General features: G+C 38.8%; 1 protein-coding gene across 1 annotated transcript; it reads right to left on the bottom strand.

Annotated features, from left to right (window-relative positions):
* Positions 1 to 11,073: 11,073 nt before the first annotated feature.
* On the bottom strand, positions 11,074 to 14,396 carry LOC137712455 (apyrase 2). The gene is made up of 7 exons (XM_068451525.2): positions 13,444 to 14,396; positions 13,245 to 13,337; positions 12,591 to 12,796; positions 12,339 to 12,430; positions 11,950 to 12,167; positions 11,618 to 11,807; positions 11,074 to 11,522 (listed from the first exon to the last, which is right to left on the bottom strand). The coding sequence occupies exons 1-7, from the start codon at positions 13,936 to 13,938 to the stop codon at positions 11,410 to 11,412; spliced, it is 1,407 nt and encodes a 468-aa protein (XP_068307626.1). The 5' UTR covers positions 13,939 to 14,396; the 3' UTR covers positions 11,074 to 11,409.
* Between the last annotated feature and the right edge of the window lie 2,979 nt (positions 14,397 to 17,375).

Genomic DNA, 17,375 nt, shown 5'->3' with positions numbered 1-17,375 from the left:
TTTTATTTTGCTGCAAGGAATTTTGTTTCCTTGCATACTTGACACGGCATCAAAGAGGGATCAAAGATTTGATTTCAAATAAACCCCTCCTAAAGCTTTAAAAGCTAATTGGATTCTCTTTTTTTTTCTTTTGAGAGACCACGCTTGTGGTATACTATGAACTTTTGAGAGCCTAGTCACTCTGCAGACGGGACCTGGGTTGTTGGGGACCACGTGAACAAGGGGACCTCCAAGCATTTTCAATTCCATAAGGTCATCTCCAACCAATTCGTCCAAAGGATTATAGGGCCAAAAATAGTCGAAATGACACGAAAATCATCTCCAATCGAGAGCTAGGCCAAAGGGTTTGTGGGCCCCACTGGGCCAAAACCAGCCAATCAGGCCAACAAGCTAGCCATCTCCAGCCAGCCAGCTAACCCGATGAGCCAACCTATTCTAATTTTTTTCTACACCATTTCTCACATACTTTTCACCATTTCATACTATTTTACCTCATTTTATTTCAATTCTTCACATTTCATACTATGGCCCTTTGGCCCCCTCGGTTGAAGATGATTTTTGTCACAGGGCTATGTTTGGCATATGGCCCTTTGGCCCCTCGATTGGAGATGGTATGAAATATAGTCTAGCACTGTTCATTAAAATATTAATTTCTTGAAGGGTTATAGGGTTAAAATGAGTCATCTAGCCCTCCTTCGGTTGGAGATGGCCCAATAGCATTCCCGGCTCTATATGGGGCTGAAAAAGTGGTGGATATAGCACATTTTAGAATTCTAAAGAATCTTTGGGGCTTTATAAAAGAATCTCTTCCAATGAGGGGCTATTTCTTTCGAACTGTATGTGGGGCTATATAGATTTATTTTTGTAGTAATTTGATTATGCAATATATATATATATATATATATATATATATATATATATATATATTGTGTTAACTTTTTTTAAGTTGATTTTTGGACTTGCTATCTTGAACTTTTTTTTATGAACCTTTCAACCTAAAAAAGTTCAAATTGTGACAAAATTAGATTTCATCACTTATGAACCGTTCGTTGGATTAAATTCTCTTATCTCAATCTCATCCGTTGAAAGATTTAAACCTCCACTTCGTCATCTGAAATAATTTGATTTTCACGTACTACACAACAATTAACCGTGCACCAATTGGTAATTAGTATCATACAATTTAGAAAAAAAAAATTATTTGAAAATTTCACCCACTAATGCCCATGAACGTTAAATCAATTTGAAATTTCAATTGTTATGAAATTTAAAACAATCATTAATTAGCCAAATTGCAATAAAAATATATAAGAAAAAAGAACTAAAAAAAAAGAATAAAGGAGAGTATAAGTGTATTAACAAGTGGAGGGAGAATGATAAAATTTTACTCACATAGGTTGCTACTTTTTTGTGGGACCCATTATTTGTTGGGGCTAGATGTAGCCCAATTTTATGCTACCCAAGAAATGAAATTGCTAGCCCAAGTGGCAGATCTAGTCACATTTTCTAGCTCATTGGGATGAAATCTCTCACTAAAACTTGAAATGTATTAACCTCATGGAAGATAAAGCCCTCACTGGGGATGCTCTAACAACTTCGAAGGCAGCAGCCTACACCAAAAAATTTCATTGTCTTTTCTTCATCTGTTCCAGTGAGAGCCCACTTCGGCTTTATCTTGGTATTTGGTGGGAAGGATCTGAACGTCCTTTCTTCCACAGAGTTAGTGATTTAGAGAAGTACATGCTGCTGTTGATGTTTTGTAATCGAACAAGGCGCAGTGGGGACTGTTGCTAAACTTATTTAAAAAGAAATTATTTGTAGTTTAACTTGATCCTTGTAGACAAGCTACACTAATAGAGCAACAACATTGATGTAAAGGTCAAAAAGCGTTGCTGCGAGCAATAATTTACCAATAGATATATTGAAGTCTGTCTTTCCCTCTCAATAAAGCACTGGAGGATCTCTTGGTTCCGGTTATTTGAGTGAGACAGGGATGGAGGTCACGATAGGGTAGTCGCATTACTCTGGAGTATTGGCTATTTCCTTAATCTCCCTCCACGACTTGCAATCCGAATTTCAAGCAATCACATCCCTCCAAGCAGGCCAAAAGCTATTAGAGATAGTGCGTTTTTTCTGAGGGTCTGAAGAGAAAATTGTGATAAAACAACTTTGTTTCTTGCCTCATCTTGTGCTTAAAGATGATCTTCACTCCTCTTGGAACTTGTTTTTGTATATTTGGTGAAGTACTTTAAATGTCCTTTAGAAAACCAAGCATCCAAAGAGGTCACATGATCGGCGAAGGGTTTGTAGTTGAGGTCGGATCCACGCCATACAATTTGATCCAATGTCAAAGCAAAAGCAAGTGCTCCATAGACTCCTCACTTTCTCTGTAGAGATGACGCATAAGGTGGTCAACAGTCTTTTGCCGACAAATGCCCAACCCATATGGAAGAACACTTGACAGGACCTTCAACCTTGGGAACTTCGACACCCTATTGTCAATTTGGAGTGAAATATGGGTAGGAACTAAGGAGATTCCTGACAGTGAGTGATATCTGTTTGGTGATTTGAAGAATCACTTACGAATGGCCGCCTAAACTCAACTCCACTCCTAAAAAAATACGCTGGCATCTAGCTCATTTAATCTACGCAATGAATGGTGATTGACCTTATGAACAATTTAATTGGCCAAATGCATCTCCACCCTAAAAAATATGTTGGCACAAAGTTTAAAAAATGCGCTGGCACAAACAATCTCCATCCCTACAAAATACGCCGGCACCTAGCCCATTTGAAATATTATTAATTTTTTTATAATAAAAATAATAGTTTTAATTTCGGATAGGGTTTAGGGTTTAGGGTTCATGGACCAAGATCTGCTTTCATGTCATGGAAGCTGTGGGTCAGATATCCAAACCCAGACGTGCTGCAAACTTGGATAGAAATAAGGAAAGATGAGATAAAGATCTCTTGGAAGATTATTTTATCCCCAACAGTTTATTCCCTGATCATATTTTTAGATGTCATTTTAGAATGCAACGAAGTTTGTTCAACAAAATCATAAGTGCTATTTGCAACCATGATCCATACTTTGTGCAAAAAAAAGGATGCATTTCATGTTCTAGGTCTTATTCCTAAGCAAAAAATTATTGTTGCCTTGCAAATGCTTGCATATAGAGCATCTGCAGATCAAGTGGATGAGATAACGAGGATGGGAAAATCAACTATTCTGGAGTCCCTGATGCATTTTTGCTCCGTAATCGAAGCCCTCTGCAATAATAAGTACCTCTGGAAACCCACGCAAGGAACCTGCGAAGGCTTTTGAAGAAGGGTGAGATGCAAGGCTTTCTTGGCATGATTGGAAGCATCAACTGCATGCACTGAACCTGGAAAAACTGTCCAAGTGTGTGGCAAGGAGCTTATGATGATAGAAAATGAGCCAAAAGTATCATTTTGAAAGCGGTGGCTTCATTTGATACATAGATTTAGAATGCTTTTTTTGGTGGTCCAAGAGCTAAAGCCCTATCTCCAATGTTCCATGAAATGCTGCAAGGAAAAGCACCGAGAATCACATATTGGGTCAATGGCCATAAATACAAGGAGCATACTACCTAGCAGACAGCATTTACCCAAGGTGGACAACATTTGTCAAAACAGTGCCACATCCACAAAGTGAAAAAGAAAAACACTTCGCAAAATGTCAAGAAGGGTGTAAGAAGGATGTGGAGCGTTGTTTTGGTATCCTACAAGCTCGTTGGACGATTGTGTAGGATGCCATGCATGACAACTTATGGACCAATTGGCACAAGTTTGTATCTAGGACAATCTTTGACAACATCCCAACATTCCCATTTGGTGAATGATTTGTTATTGTTATTCGCATTATAGAATGCTTGTGCTTGTAGTGTTTATAAAATGTGGGATAAGATAATATTATAAAATGTCGGTGTAACACAAATAAATAAATTAAAATATTGATGCGGGTGGAATACATATAAATAAATAAAAATATTGCCACATGATCTGCTAAACTTCTCCCACTACTCAGATTAGTGGAAGCATGAGAGAGAGTATTTTTCCAACAAGTAAAGGATATGTTAAGTTTTTTCCAACGACCTTGAAGACCTTGACTACTTCTTGTGCGATCTCCAAGCCTATCGCAAAACGCTTCCGTAATTCTACTCCACATTTCTCACAACTCCATATCATTACCCGTAAGCGAGTCATGAGTAATTTGAACCTAGTATTGACACAACGTAACATCTTCGATGAGCTTCCACGTAGCCATTTTTTCCACAAAAAAGTATATAAAAGCTTTGGTTGAAAGTGTTGAAAATATTGAAATGTGATGTAAGGTGGAAGATGATGGTTAGGTATTTATAGAAAAAAAATTATATTTTATTTTATTTTTCTATATTTTTTTATTAATTTTTATTAAGTTAATTAATTTGGACCGTTGAATTTGAAAATTTTTCAAATCCAATAGCCCAGATGTTGACACGTGGCCAACGATCATAATTCTAACCGTTGTGCATTTTATTTTTTTCATTTTTGGACGAAAATCGTGGACCATTGATCACTAGATTGGACAACCCAGAACGCACCACGTCACTAGCCGTTGGATTTGATTTTCAAATTTTTTTTTACCATTGGAAATCCAACGGCCTAGACCGAGCAACGTGGCATCCCGTTAGTCCCTCTGTTGCGCCTACACATGTGAGCCCCGCCCCTTTTTTTCTTGTCAAGGGCGTGTGACCATTCACGCCTGTTTCCCACACGCTTGGTGTAAAAAAATAAATAAAAATAAAAATAAACTGGCTTGTGACGTCATGCTGACGCCAACGTGACATCACATAGGTCAGGCCTTGGATCAGAACATTTTGGGCTACCCTAGAAGACGACTTGGGCTGAGTGCCAGCCTATTAAGCTGGACTAGAGGAGTTTTGGGAGGTGCCGGCCTGTTTTTTGTGCTTTGAGCCAGCCTACCCCTTAGGGATGGAGTTGCTCAAGCTCTGGCAATCACATTGAGGACATTGAGCCAACCCACTGTGAAAGTAACAACACATGCACAAACTCCTCGCGACCGTGCGTAGCCGTTAGCAGCGTTCCCAGCATTGAGTTCGTTGCATTAACCGATATTGGTGAGCCTGGGCTCGGCAATAAGGTGGTCGATAAAGGTCAAGTTAAAGTCACCGGGGACAGTGAACACATCGGTGACGTTGATTTGGACGAGTCGACTCGCAATGTGGTGACCCAAAGTGGCGTCAGAGGAGTTGATGACGGTGGAGGGACTCAGCTACGTAGTTCTTGTCCCTTTCCTAGTAATCGTATAGAGTGAAACACCTAGCGGGTCTTCTCCCCATGGCAGTGGCTATTGGTCCTCCAAAAAGAGGAGCATTTCTCTCATCTTCTAATCTCTCTTTCCTTCCCTCCCTTCCTACTTGAATGGTTACAATTAAGTTACGTTAATTTTATATTATTTTTTTACAGAGACAATAAGATAAAAAGCAAAGTGTGAGATGAGGAAAGGAAAAGGGATGAGAATAGGAAAGGAGAAAATCCTACTCCTTCCAAAAACCCTCGACTTCCTTTATTGAATAAACAAACGAGATTAGAGATTATATTAGGGAGCCGAAGGTGTTCAAACCAGGCCATAGCACAAGAGTATCATTCATCTCTACCACTTGCCTTGGGTTTGCTTCCTTGGATTGGATGAAATTAATCAATGGTGCTGCCATGGTTTTTGTAGAAACCATATATTCAATTAATTATAATCGAGGGATTACAACCTATTTATACATGAAGTGTATGATTGCTAACCTAGTGGTTACAAGGTAACGGGAAAACAATTATAGCCTAATAACATCTAATAACAACATAATGACTTATAACAATATAACGGCTAATAACATCTTATAACAACATAAGACTAATGACATCTAATAACAACATAATGGCAAAAAAATGATGTGTTGACATTCATTGGCTCTAAAACCTTCCTTAACTATGGTAACTGCCTAACATTCCCCCGCAAACTTGACTCCAAATAGGTGACAAGTTTGAAAATAAGATGTGCAAACTGTTCAACTGGTAATCCTTTGGTGAAGACGTCAACAACTACAATGTAGAAGGAATAAAATGAACTTTGTGGATACCAGAAGCAACCCGTTCACAAACAAAGTGATGCGAGCATGAAACACGAGATTACCAACTAAATACGTGGTAGACAAGTTGTCGCAGTTAAGTAAGACTAGATGAGTGAGCAGACAATGAAGTTCAGTTAAAATATCTTGAATCCATAGAGTGTCAGTACAAGCGTAGGCAGGGGCTCTATATTCAATTTTCACAATGGAACGAGAAACTGTTGGTCATTTCTTGGCACTCCATGAAATGAGGTTGGGTCCCAAAAATATACAGTAGCCGAATGTGGACCTTCGTGTATCAGGACAATCCTGCCCAATCGGCATCAGAATAAGCAATTAAGAAGGAACAATCTTAAGACCTACAGATAGGAAGACCAAACCCAAGAGAGCCTTTCAGGTAACATAATATTCGTTTAACATATTCAAAGGTAACATAGAGTTGTCAGCTCAACTTTGACATAAACAATCCTCATAAGGAAAGAAATACAACGTTGAAACCATGCCCAGGGAGCTTACTAGAGGCCATAAATGGCCTTATGAAGCTTACACACATGGTAAGGATAATAAGGATCAACAAAAGCTGGGGGTTGTCGTATGTAAACTTTCTTAGACAGAGAGCCATGTAAGAATGCATTCTTGACATCAAGTTGTTGAAAAGATCATCCAAAAGAAGTAGCTAGACATAGAACAGTGTGAATTGTTGTAGGTTTGACAACATGACTGAATGTATCAAAGTAATCAACACCGAATTGTTGATGGATCCTTTGGCAACAAGACGTGCCTTGTACCTTTCAATTGTGCCATTAGACCACCACTTAATTTTGAAAACCCATTTACAACCAATTATATTGATCGAATTAGATGGTGGGACCAAAAACTAGGTACCTCGTGAAGAAGTGCATTATATTCGTCGAGCATGGCCTGTTTCCATTCGGGAGAGTGAGACGCTTGTATGTAACAAGTAGGTTCGACATTCATATTCACCAAGGCAACAAAAGCTTGAGGTACATAATACCTAGTAGAAAGATTTGCTGGATATTTAGGATTTTGGCTTGAAAATTCTTTGAACGTGTGCAAACTGGACTACAACGCCTACTGGGTGGTGGCGGAGCAACGGCAGAAGCACCAAAATCATATGTTGCGGTTGAGGAAGACAATACGACAAGTGTGCTGCAGGTACTGATTGAACAGATGTGATGGGCAAGTCAACGTCCAAAACTGATGTTGACTTTGTGGGACTGATGGGCACGTGGATTCGGGGGAAGGACAGCTGGGTGAAACGGTGCCAGCTGCAGTAGGCTGTTGTCAACTGCTGTTTGCTGCAGTGACCTGATGTCATCCGCTGTCGGCTGAGAGGGTGAACTAGGCAGCAAGCTGACTGGAATTATGGCAAAGTTCTGGACGTTGAGTAGGCCGAGAAACTGAAGCATAATAAAATTGATCTTCATGGAAAATGACATGGTGTGAAATGTAGAGTCGACCTGTAGGAGGATGTAAGCAGCGGTAACCACTATGTTTATCACTGTAACCAACAAAAATACACGGAAGAGAACGAGGTTGTAATTTGTTAGACACATAATCTTTAAGATAGGGATAACAGATGCACCAAAAAACTCGAAGAAAATTATGATCAAGAGAATGACCAAATAAGGATTGGTATGGTGAGGTCCATTGAATAACAGGCGTAGAAAGTCGATTAATTAAATAGACTGCAGTGCACAACGACTCGGCCCATAAGTTACGGGGCATGTGAGCAGTATGTAAAAGGGTGCGTCCAATATCAGCAATATGACAATGTTTGCGTTCAGCTAATTCATTCCGCTGGGGGCAAGAAAAAGATGCACAATTCTATTAGTGGCACAAAAATGCTTAAATTGCAATTTATCATATTCCTTACCCCATCACTCTGGAATTGTTTGATAGACAAAGAGAATTGATTTTTAACATACATAACAAAAACCTCTGACTTAAGATGCATGGGAAAAATCCACAAATAACGAATGGAATCATCAGTAAACAAGACATAATAGCGATAACCAGAGATCGAGACAACATGAGACATCCATGCATCCGAATGGATTAAATCAAATGGTGCAAATAAAGACCATTTTTACATAGACCCTGAAAAAGATGAACAACACTTTGTAAGTCACGAATTTGACATCCCCAAGGAAAGAATGTAATACTTGCATATCATAAGTAAACTGATGGACAGATAAAAGATTTTTATGAAGGGAAGGAACACTTAAGAGGGACGAAAGACATAAGCCTTGGAAGAAAACAAAACATTACCTGAGTGATGGGGAGGGTGTCACCATTACCAATCACAACATTGTCATTGGGTGCTTATTGGGCGCCAGCGGGGAAAATCTTAGCATCATGAATCATGTGATTTGTAGCACCCAAGTCCAAATACTAGTTAGGATCTAAAGATAGGAAACATGCCTGCCGGCAAAGGGACAAGAATAAGGACACTTGTCTCGAATGTGTCCAAATTACTGGCAGTTCCAGCACTGAAGTGGCTGACGGGAGGGAGGAGAACCTAAAAGATCTTGGGCATTGAAGAACGGACGTTGGGCTCTATGGGAAGTTGGTCCAGGCCCATAGAAAGTACGAACTGTGGCTGAGGGCCTGCTTGATCACGAGGACGCATGGCAGGCGAGTCACGTGGTGGTCGAACTGCAACAAAAGCAGCAAGAGGAGACGCAACCATCTGTGCTGCAAAGGTCTGTTGCCCTGGAAGGCAAGGAGTCGAGTGCACAGTTCAGAGAATTGTGGAAGCGGTGGAAAGTTCAGAAGTGCTATAACAATCATTTGGTAATCAGATCCTAGACCACGACTGCAATATAAGGAAAATTACATCAGAAGACAAGTTGACCACTGGAAAAGCTAGACTACTCAACTATAACTGCAAAACAGAGCTAAAACATCCTGACATTACTAATGAAAAATAAGACCCAGCAGTACTCCAATCATAAAAGGAAGCCTGAGAAGAACTATCCGTAAACTCCAATAGCAAATAAGACAGTCGCATGAATTTTTTTCATACAGAGATTTCTAATAAGATTATCCCAATACATATAGAAGTTACAACTTTGAGTAAGATTATCATTTCTAGTATGATATGTGTTGACCTTTTTATGTCTATGTGTGTTGGCCTTAACACGCATATCATAAATTCTTGAATAAATTGATTTTAACTAGAATAATGTTCACAACCATGAAAAGGTCCCAAAAACAGTGAAGATGATCATACTACCAAGTAATACACAACGGAGCAGAATAATAGACAAAGATGAGTTCAGCACCCGGGATTTATGCAACTATGAGATATTTGTTATTAACTTGGAAGTATAAATCGTAAAGGTACAAGACACTCGTGCATTAAGTCACTTGATTCAAAGCCAAAACCCTAGTACAAGCACTCCCACAATCCCCCTCAGAATGCTTACATCATGAAATTTTGTCATAGGTCCAACAATTACGAAATTGTTCCCGAAAGCAGAGCAAAAATTGATTCCACAAGCATCTATATGCTCATCATAAAAGCTAAAACACAGTGTGCAGACTCTGCATGTACAAACAAAACTAGAAGCAGTGCAATGGAACTGTTTCTTGTAGTTATGCATTCCTATAAGTTTTTATGTTCCAATTGTCTCCTGAATATTTTTCTCTCCTGCCCCATTTCACCAAACCATTTTCTGTTCAAGCGTATAACTTACAGAGTATGAAACAATTTTGAATCATAATATGTACAAATAAATAAACAGAAGAGGGCATGATGGCAAAATATAGAATTGAATTTTATTTAACAGAGAACATACTCAAATCACAAATCCATTTGCATGATGGCAACGCTCATGTTGGAGTTCACAGCATGTTTGAGTTGAGCCGTGAGTCTAAAATATATTAGTTCCTTGTTTGTGACAACAAAAGTAGACAGTTGAGTGTACACCGACAGAAAATGATATGCACCTGTATAGTGTCCACTGAAACTTGATGCCGAATGTTGGTGACCAGCCATGAGTCATGACCATGTGCATACCGAGATCAGACACCACTGAGATTTCTTATTTCATTGAAATCTATGGCTCCCAGAAAGAAAACTCCGCTCTCTTACAACTTTGCTAGTTTCCGGCCGCTGAAGGAAATCTTTTTCCTGATGAGATTTCTTGGGGATTATTCTAGCGTACATGTCTGGCTGACTCCAATCCAATTGATCATCTTTATCTGTCGTATGGAATGTGGAAATGCGTTGGAGATGAAGATACAGCAGCAAGGGATTGCTTAAGGGCAAAGGCAGCAGCAACGGACACCACAGAGACATGGCTATGCGTGTAGCAAATTCGAGTGCCATTTTTCTCATTTCTACGAACCCTACCAACTGTTTGTGAAAATAACCAAACCAATCCAATCCTACATGGCTACATTCGAGTTGTAGTAGTAGTAAAAGACGTACCTGTTTCGACTGCTCTTCAATTCGGCGGAGGCAAGCAAATCCAAAGTCCTCACTCCTGTATTATACCTCAAATTCTGAATGATTTCCACCTGTCCCTTTTATAAATTCATACTATCACTAAGCAAATGCAATCAGTTCTCAATTTTTTGCACAACTGAAAACTCCGCCATGGCCCAAGGATGGCCCAACTACAAAACACGAAAGTCAAACCACCCCACCATCTGAAGCCCACATTTTATCCTCTGGCCATGGTTTGAAATTCTTTCACACAGAAATACTTTTTTTTTTATCTTTCTGCACGCTTCTATTTATTTATATTCTTTAATTCTCTTTGATTTTATTCAATTTAAAAGTCATGTATGTAAAGAAAGATAAATTATAAACACAAAAACTATCTAAGAACATGCGTTTGATTTCTCTTTGCGCACGTAAGAATTCAAGTTGAACACCCAGACGAAGGGAAATGAACTGAATGGCAAACACAAATTAAGAGCAATTGTATTCGTCTCCACAAGGACAGACGCAAAAGATAAACAAAAGGAAATGGTATCACCGTTTTGGTTACTCAGCCGGCAAAACTAGAACAAATTGAATCAAATTGTTATCTCAAGAATAGTTAAGTCTGAATAATTACAAATGAAAATAAATTCAACTATATTCTCTCATTATTCCCAAAATATAGACCAAATCCAATTCCCAATATCAGTTTATGAGGTCGGCTTCTGAGCAGTACCGATCATGGAGTGCAAAGACCGCCGGTGCCAAAATTCAAAGGCCTATCTTTCCAATAGGTGATTCAGCTGACAATTATAATGAGGACACGGCCTCTATGGCACTCCCCAGTGGCCAAGCTGCTTCAACCAAGGAATTTTGATATTTAACTTTCTTCACCAATGTAATCTCTTGCCAGGGATCAAGACCTGTTTAAGATATTGAAGCAACCAGTTCAAACATATTAGAATTTTATCGTCATTTTCCAATTTGCTTAACTCGCTAATGTATAACTAAGACCTACCAAATCCATCCACAAGCAATGTAGATTGGTAAACAAGATCCATGCACAAGAACGGCAGGTTACCCTCCTCAACTCTTGGATATGTTGATTTAGCATCCGCAAGTTTAGTTTCACAAGCACGCTTAGCTGCCTCCTCAAAGTTACCAGGGTGAACTTTCGCAACAGGTTCGTTTGGGTTAACAAAACCAGCCTGCATTTGTACGGAATTTTTTGTTTTTTGGTAAGGCAAATGTATAATATGTGGTTAGCAAAACCATGTTGTCTAAACTAAACCCTAAACTTTTTCACGCACATCAAGTAATAATATATAAAAATCAAGGATGGTGAAATACCTCAGCAGCTCTGTCAAAGAAAAATGAAGCCACAAATAGGTTCCTTTGTCCATCCCCTCCTCCACCGTTCCATACCCCGCCAAATGTGCACTTCATGTGTGAACATGTTGCTTCATTTACTTTGAGTGCCTTCGTAACTACCCTCCTGCACTCCTCAACACTTGATCCAGATGAGGAAGCTGATGCTTTATAAGATTGTCCTCCATATGCGTAAGAACCTGAACAACATATCAAGATTTCCCAACAGATAGCATATTATGCACTAAATCCACAAACAGAAAGCAAAAGCATTAACACCATTTGCTTCATCACTTAACAATATAGAGAAAATGGAGCAATAAAATGTCGTTCCTTTCTCAAAACAGAGAAAATGGAGCAACTCAGCTTACCATAATATCCGGCTAAGATGCAGGGGTTGCCAGAATCTTCAGAAACCTTTAAAATCTCTGCTCGAGCTGCTAGTAACCCGTAATGCAAGTAACTGCATAAAAATAATACAAAAGCAATTAATCTAGGAATACCAATCTACAGTAGTTATGTTACAACGAAGTCGAGGAAACAACTGGATGCAATAAAAAAAAAATTAATAATACACAAAACCAAACCCTGACATCAATTAAGCAGAAGGAAAGAGGAAAAACCTGTGAACATAAAGGTTATATTTAACTCCTTTAAGATTCATTTGCCTTACATATACATCCTCTCCATCTGATAACTTGGGTGCTTTTGCAGCATCTGCCTCCGAGATAGCATAAGCCATCTGAACAGATCCACCTCCAAGGTCAACCACCCCTACAGTATCTGAATATTTCTTCCCCAAATTTCCTAGTAGATAGTTTATTGTCACCTGAAAAACAAGAAGCAAGTTAATGTATAGCTATGACCACTCTTCTTTCTTTTCCATTTCTTTTTAGTTTTAGATAAATGATATGTATGCACATTGCTTCCCCAAATTGTGTTACTATACTCTCATACTCGCATATGCAAGCTTCCCGGATAACAAATTTCAAAATATGCCTGTTTTTCCACACCCCTTTTTACTTCTCACACACCCTTCGGATCGGATGAATTGGAGAAGATCAAAGGACATAAATTAACAACGGGTGGGTGAGAAGTAAAATGGAGTGTGTGGATAGCACACCCCTTTGATATACTCAGACAGTCTAGCACAAACAAAAGAATAACTAGATATGACAGAATCAAGTAAAACGAATGAGTGCGTACAGACTAGTACAGGTACAGGTACAACCACTACTAGTAATATAAATGAGCTCAAAAATTGAAGTAAAACACACCCACTGGAAGGAACCTTCTTGAGTTCCATCAATGACAGTAACGGCATCAGGGCGGGAGCTGAGGCTACTTCTTTGTTTGAGCAGATCCCTGACCTTTTGAAATTTGAAGGATAACAAAACAAACATGTGAATGAAATTGCGAATTGAGTTTCGAAAATTAAAGGAAATTGCAATTTCCAAACAAGAAAAAGATGCATACGGCCTGGAGAATGCGGTCAGAAGCATCGCCCTCCAATGCCCTAAGGCCAGCCGTAGCGCCAACGCGGACGAGAGTTAAGGAACGAAGCTCCTTGGGAACTGCGTTCTCAGCCTTATCGAGAAGACCGGTGAGGGACTCGGCAGCAGAGCGAGGGTCCTTGGCATAAGCGCTCAGACCAGGCTTGACCTGAAGAAAGAGCTCGAGATCTTTGCCAATGGGAAGGAGCTGGAGGTTGTGGTCGAAGCAGAAGACGTGGACGCGGCTGCCGGAGCTGCCGGCGTCGAAGATCACAGCGTAGGATGTCTTGGAAGGCAGCTTGCGGGGGAGCTGGTTGCTCAAATTACCGCCGGGGGGCATGACGTAAAGGACCATGGTAAGGAGGAGGAGAGGGATTGAGATGACGAGGACGACGCTCCTGTATCTGTACATTTTGTCGGAGAGGGAGTCGTACTGGGGACTCCCCATTCCGATTCCTCTGCCGGGACGCTTGAGCATCTTGTTTTCGGAGTCGGAGAGGGGGTCGGGATCGGAGGGTGGAGAATTGGTCTGGATCAGATTCTGAGCCTCGAGCAGTTCAGCCGAGGAAGGCGATCTGTATCGGATCTGACCGTTGAGATTGAGGGGCTGCTGCTTCCCTTCCTCCAGATTTGAGTACTAGTCCTGGGATTAAATAATCCCAAACTCTCCCAATCTCTCTCTTCTTGTCCAACTCCTCAACTGCTGGTGCCTGGTGCCTGCTGGGATCTAAATAAAATGTTCAACTCCGAGGAAGGCGATCTATAAGGAATCCACAATGCCTGCCTGCCTGCCTTTATCAGAATATGGATATCGTCGGAGAAAGGTCACTGCAGTCGTCTGCACTGCAAGAGCAAAGAGCAAAGAGCTAAGTGCAAGAGCAAATGGCTTTTTTTAGGATCTTTGCAAACTTGGGTTGAAATCTCTTAATATATGAACTAGCCTCTTGCCACACGCATACGCGTGTGGCAATTGACCTTTTTATATTAGGTTATGTCTTTTAATTTTTTTTTAAATAACTATTTTATATTTTTATTAAAAAATTATTCATAAAAAAAAATGAAGCAAAACCATGAAACCGCCCACTAACATGGAAGTTTTTTTTTAATTAAAGTTTTAAATTTAAAATTCATTCAAAATTAAAATGTGGTGAATTACTTTAAATTCTTATGGTTCAATTGTAATTTTAAGAATTCTTGAAGGACAATTTTTGGTATTTTGAATGCTTCACCAAACTGGTCTTCTCCCTTTATATATATAGATGAACGACTGAACCAACATTACGATTTTTTCGACCAAAAAAAAAAAAAAAAATTTAATGATAATGACTTGAAAACTTTTGAGTTTTAACGAAAATGATAAAAATGTGTCGTAAGTGAATAGTACCAAAATCGATTTTTAGAGTAATAATATGATTTTTCGTTAAAGTGAACAGTACCGAAAATTTTTCATTAAAGTTCTCGAAAAAAAAAAAAACAAATCAACATTAGCATTAACCAGCCGTCCCCACCCCACCCTCAAAACACCTCATAGCGATTCTAAATGAAACGTCAAATTCAAAACATTAAATTTCAATGTGATAGTAAACTTGGCAATTTGACATAGGGAATTTTATTTAAACCTATTTAACCTCTCTTTACACTCAACATACTCTTTACACTCATATTATTTTTAATTAAACTATTAATATCTCTTTAAACTTAAATTTACTACCTAAACTACCCTCACAAACTCAATTCAATAAGTAAATTTATCTTTTACACCCATATGAAAAGAAAAAAAAACCAAAAAATCAAAGCATTCTCTTCTTTGACATTCTCTTCTTCCAACTGTTACTTTTGATGGAGTCTCCATCATCCTCTACAGCGTTGCTTTCTCAACTTAGTTCGAATTTGTCGGGACTTAATAGTATTGGTCAATTTTCTCATTAGTTTGTTGAGGGGAGTCCTTGAATTGCTACTTCATCATTTGTTTCACTGCAAGAGCCAATTTCTAATATAATTAATTGCAGCACAATGCATGTTCTTATTTGACATATCTTGAGTAGAATTTAAAGACTTAAGTTGTTAAAGATGTTTTTGAAATTAGGCTCTCACGTGCATCATATGTGCTGCATACAAGTTTATTCCCATGTTTACAATTTGATCTTGCATTAAACTTTATTAAGATTTTTATTTGTTTCTTCCCTCAAATATGTCCAACTTTTAAGGGATTGAATATGATGGGTCTACATGCACGCCACACCCCTCTACTCTTCCTCTGTACAGAAAAGGAAGAGATAACTCCTTCCCTTTCCCGTCCACTCCATGCATTTACATTTCAGTCGAGTATAGTAGAAAGGGTAGTTGGCTTAGTATAGATTGTCAATAGTTCAAAATTACTATCAATCCGTACAAAAAGGGCTTGTTTTTCACTATGAGAGTATCTTATGATTTTTGTTATACTAGAACATAGGAGAATGATACGTGATGGTGATGGTTAGGTTTGATTATTGGGTGTGGGTTTATAATTATTTTTAAGGTAAGTCTTAGTTTACTACCCTCAAGTTTCGTGGTTTTCAACATTTAGTACATGAAGTTTTTTTCGTCCCAGAGTCATACCTAAATTGTTAATTTTGGAACAGTCTCATACAACTGTTAATCTGGCTGTTAAGTCTCCCGTTAACTGATGACGTGACGCTCATGTGGACAATAACTAGGCGCCATGCATCATTAAAAAATTTTAAAATATTAAAATAATTAATTAAATAAAAGCATTAATAAATAAAAAAATTATAAAAAAAACAACCCAAAACCCCCTTCGTCTTCCCCACCCGACACCCCTCCACCCCCTTTTGCCATCCCCAATCACCCACCCGAGCCACCCTTTATCCGATCCACTCCTCCCAAATCAAATGTCAGAAAACCCTAATTCAAAATTTCCAGGCAAAATCCATTGTCTTCTACCCAATTCACAAAACCCTCGAAAGAACAAATTTAACAACTAGAACACCAAAATTTAAGCACAAATTAGATAAAAAAATCCACCAACTGCAAGCTTCAAGCTTTAAAACCCATCCATATCTTTCATTTTCTCACTCATATTTTCTCAGCAACCAAACATGGTATGAAGAAGAAGAACCCAGCTCCCAGATTGCAGGGGAAAGAAAGGGTTTTTTTTTTTTTTTCTGATTATTACTGTTTGGATTCCAGGAAAGTCAAATGGAAAGAAAGGGGTAGAAGAGAATGGGTTGTTTATCGGAGCAGGAGGTGTGTCTCAGCCTTTTGGCATTTGCTTTTTGCAGTATGAGTTAAAGGATGATGGGGACTATATATATTTATATTTAGGGTAAATCTCCGCCTAAAATCGGAGAAAGGGTGGCTCGGGTGGGCAAGGGGTGGATGATGAGGGATGGGAGAAGGGGTTGTTCAGGTGGAGAAGACGAATGGGGTGGAGGGGATGGAGGGGTGGAGGGGATGGAGGGGTGGAGTCGTGGAAGGGTGTTGGGTGGCGAAGACGAAGGGGGTTCTGGGTTTTTTTTTTTTATATTTTTAATACTTTTATTTAATTATTTTTTTTTTAATTTTTTTAATGACATGTGATGCTCAATCATTGTCTACATGAACACCACGTCATCGGTTAACAGGAGACTTAACAACCAGACTAGCAGATGTATGAGACAGTTCCAAAATTAACAATTTAGGTAAACTCTGAGACGAAAAAAACTTCATGTAACAAATGTTGAAAACCACCAAACTTGAGGGTAGTAAACTGAGATTTACCCTTATTTTTATTATTAGTTTTATCTTGTATTTTATGGTAATTTGCAATAAGGTAATAAAGTAATTTACATTTACAGTTTAAGTTAGGTGTAGTGTAGAGAGAGGTTACTTGGATTCAAATAAAATTTTCCTTTGACATATTGTCAATATTTTCCT

This window comes from Pyrus communis, chromosome 14, assembly GCF_041283825.1.
Source record: "Pyrus communis isolate YQ-2024b chromosome 14, ASM4128382v1, whole genome shotgun sequence".
Taxonomy (NCBI): Eukaryota; Viridiplantae; Streptophyta; class Magnoliopsida; order Rosales; family Rosaceae; genus Pyrus; species Pyrus communis.
This window is presented reverse-complemented; position numbering and strand designations above follow the sequence as displayed.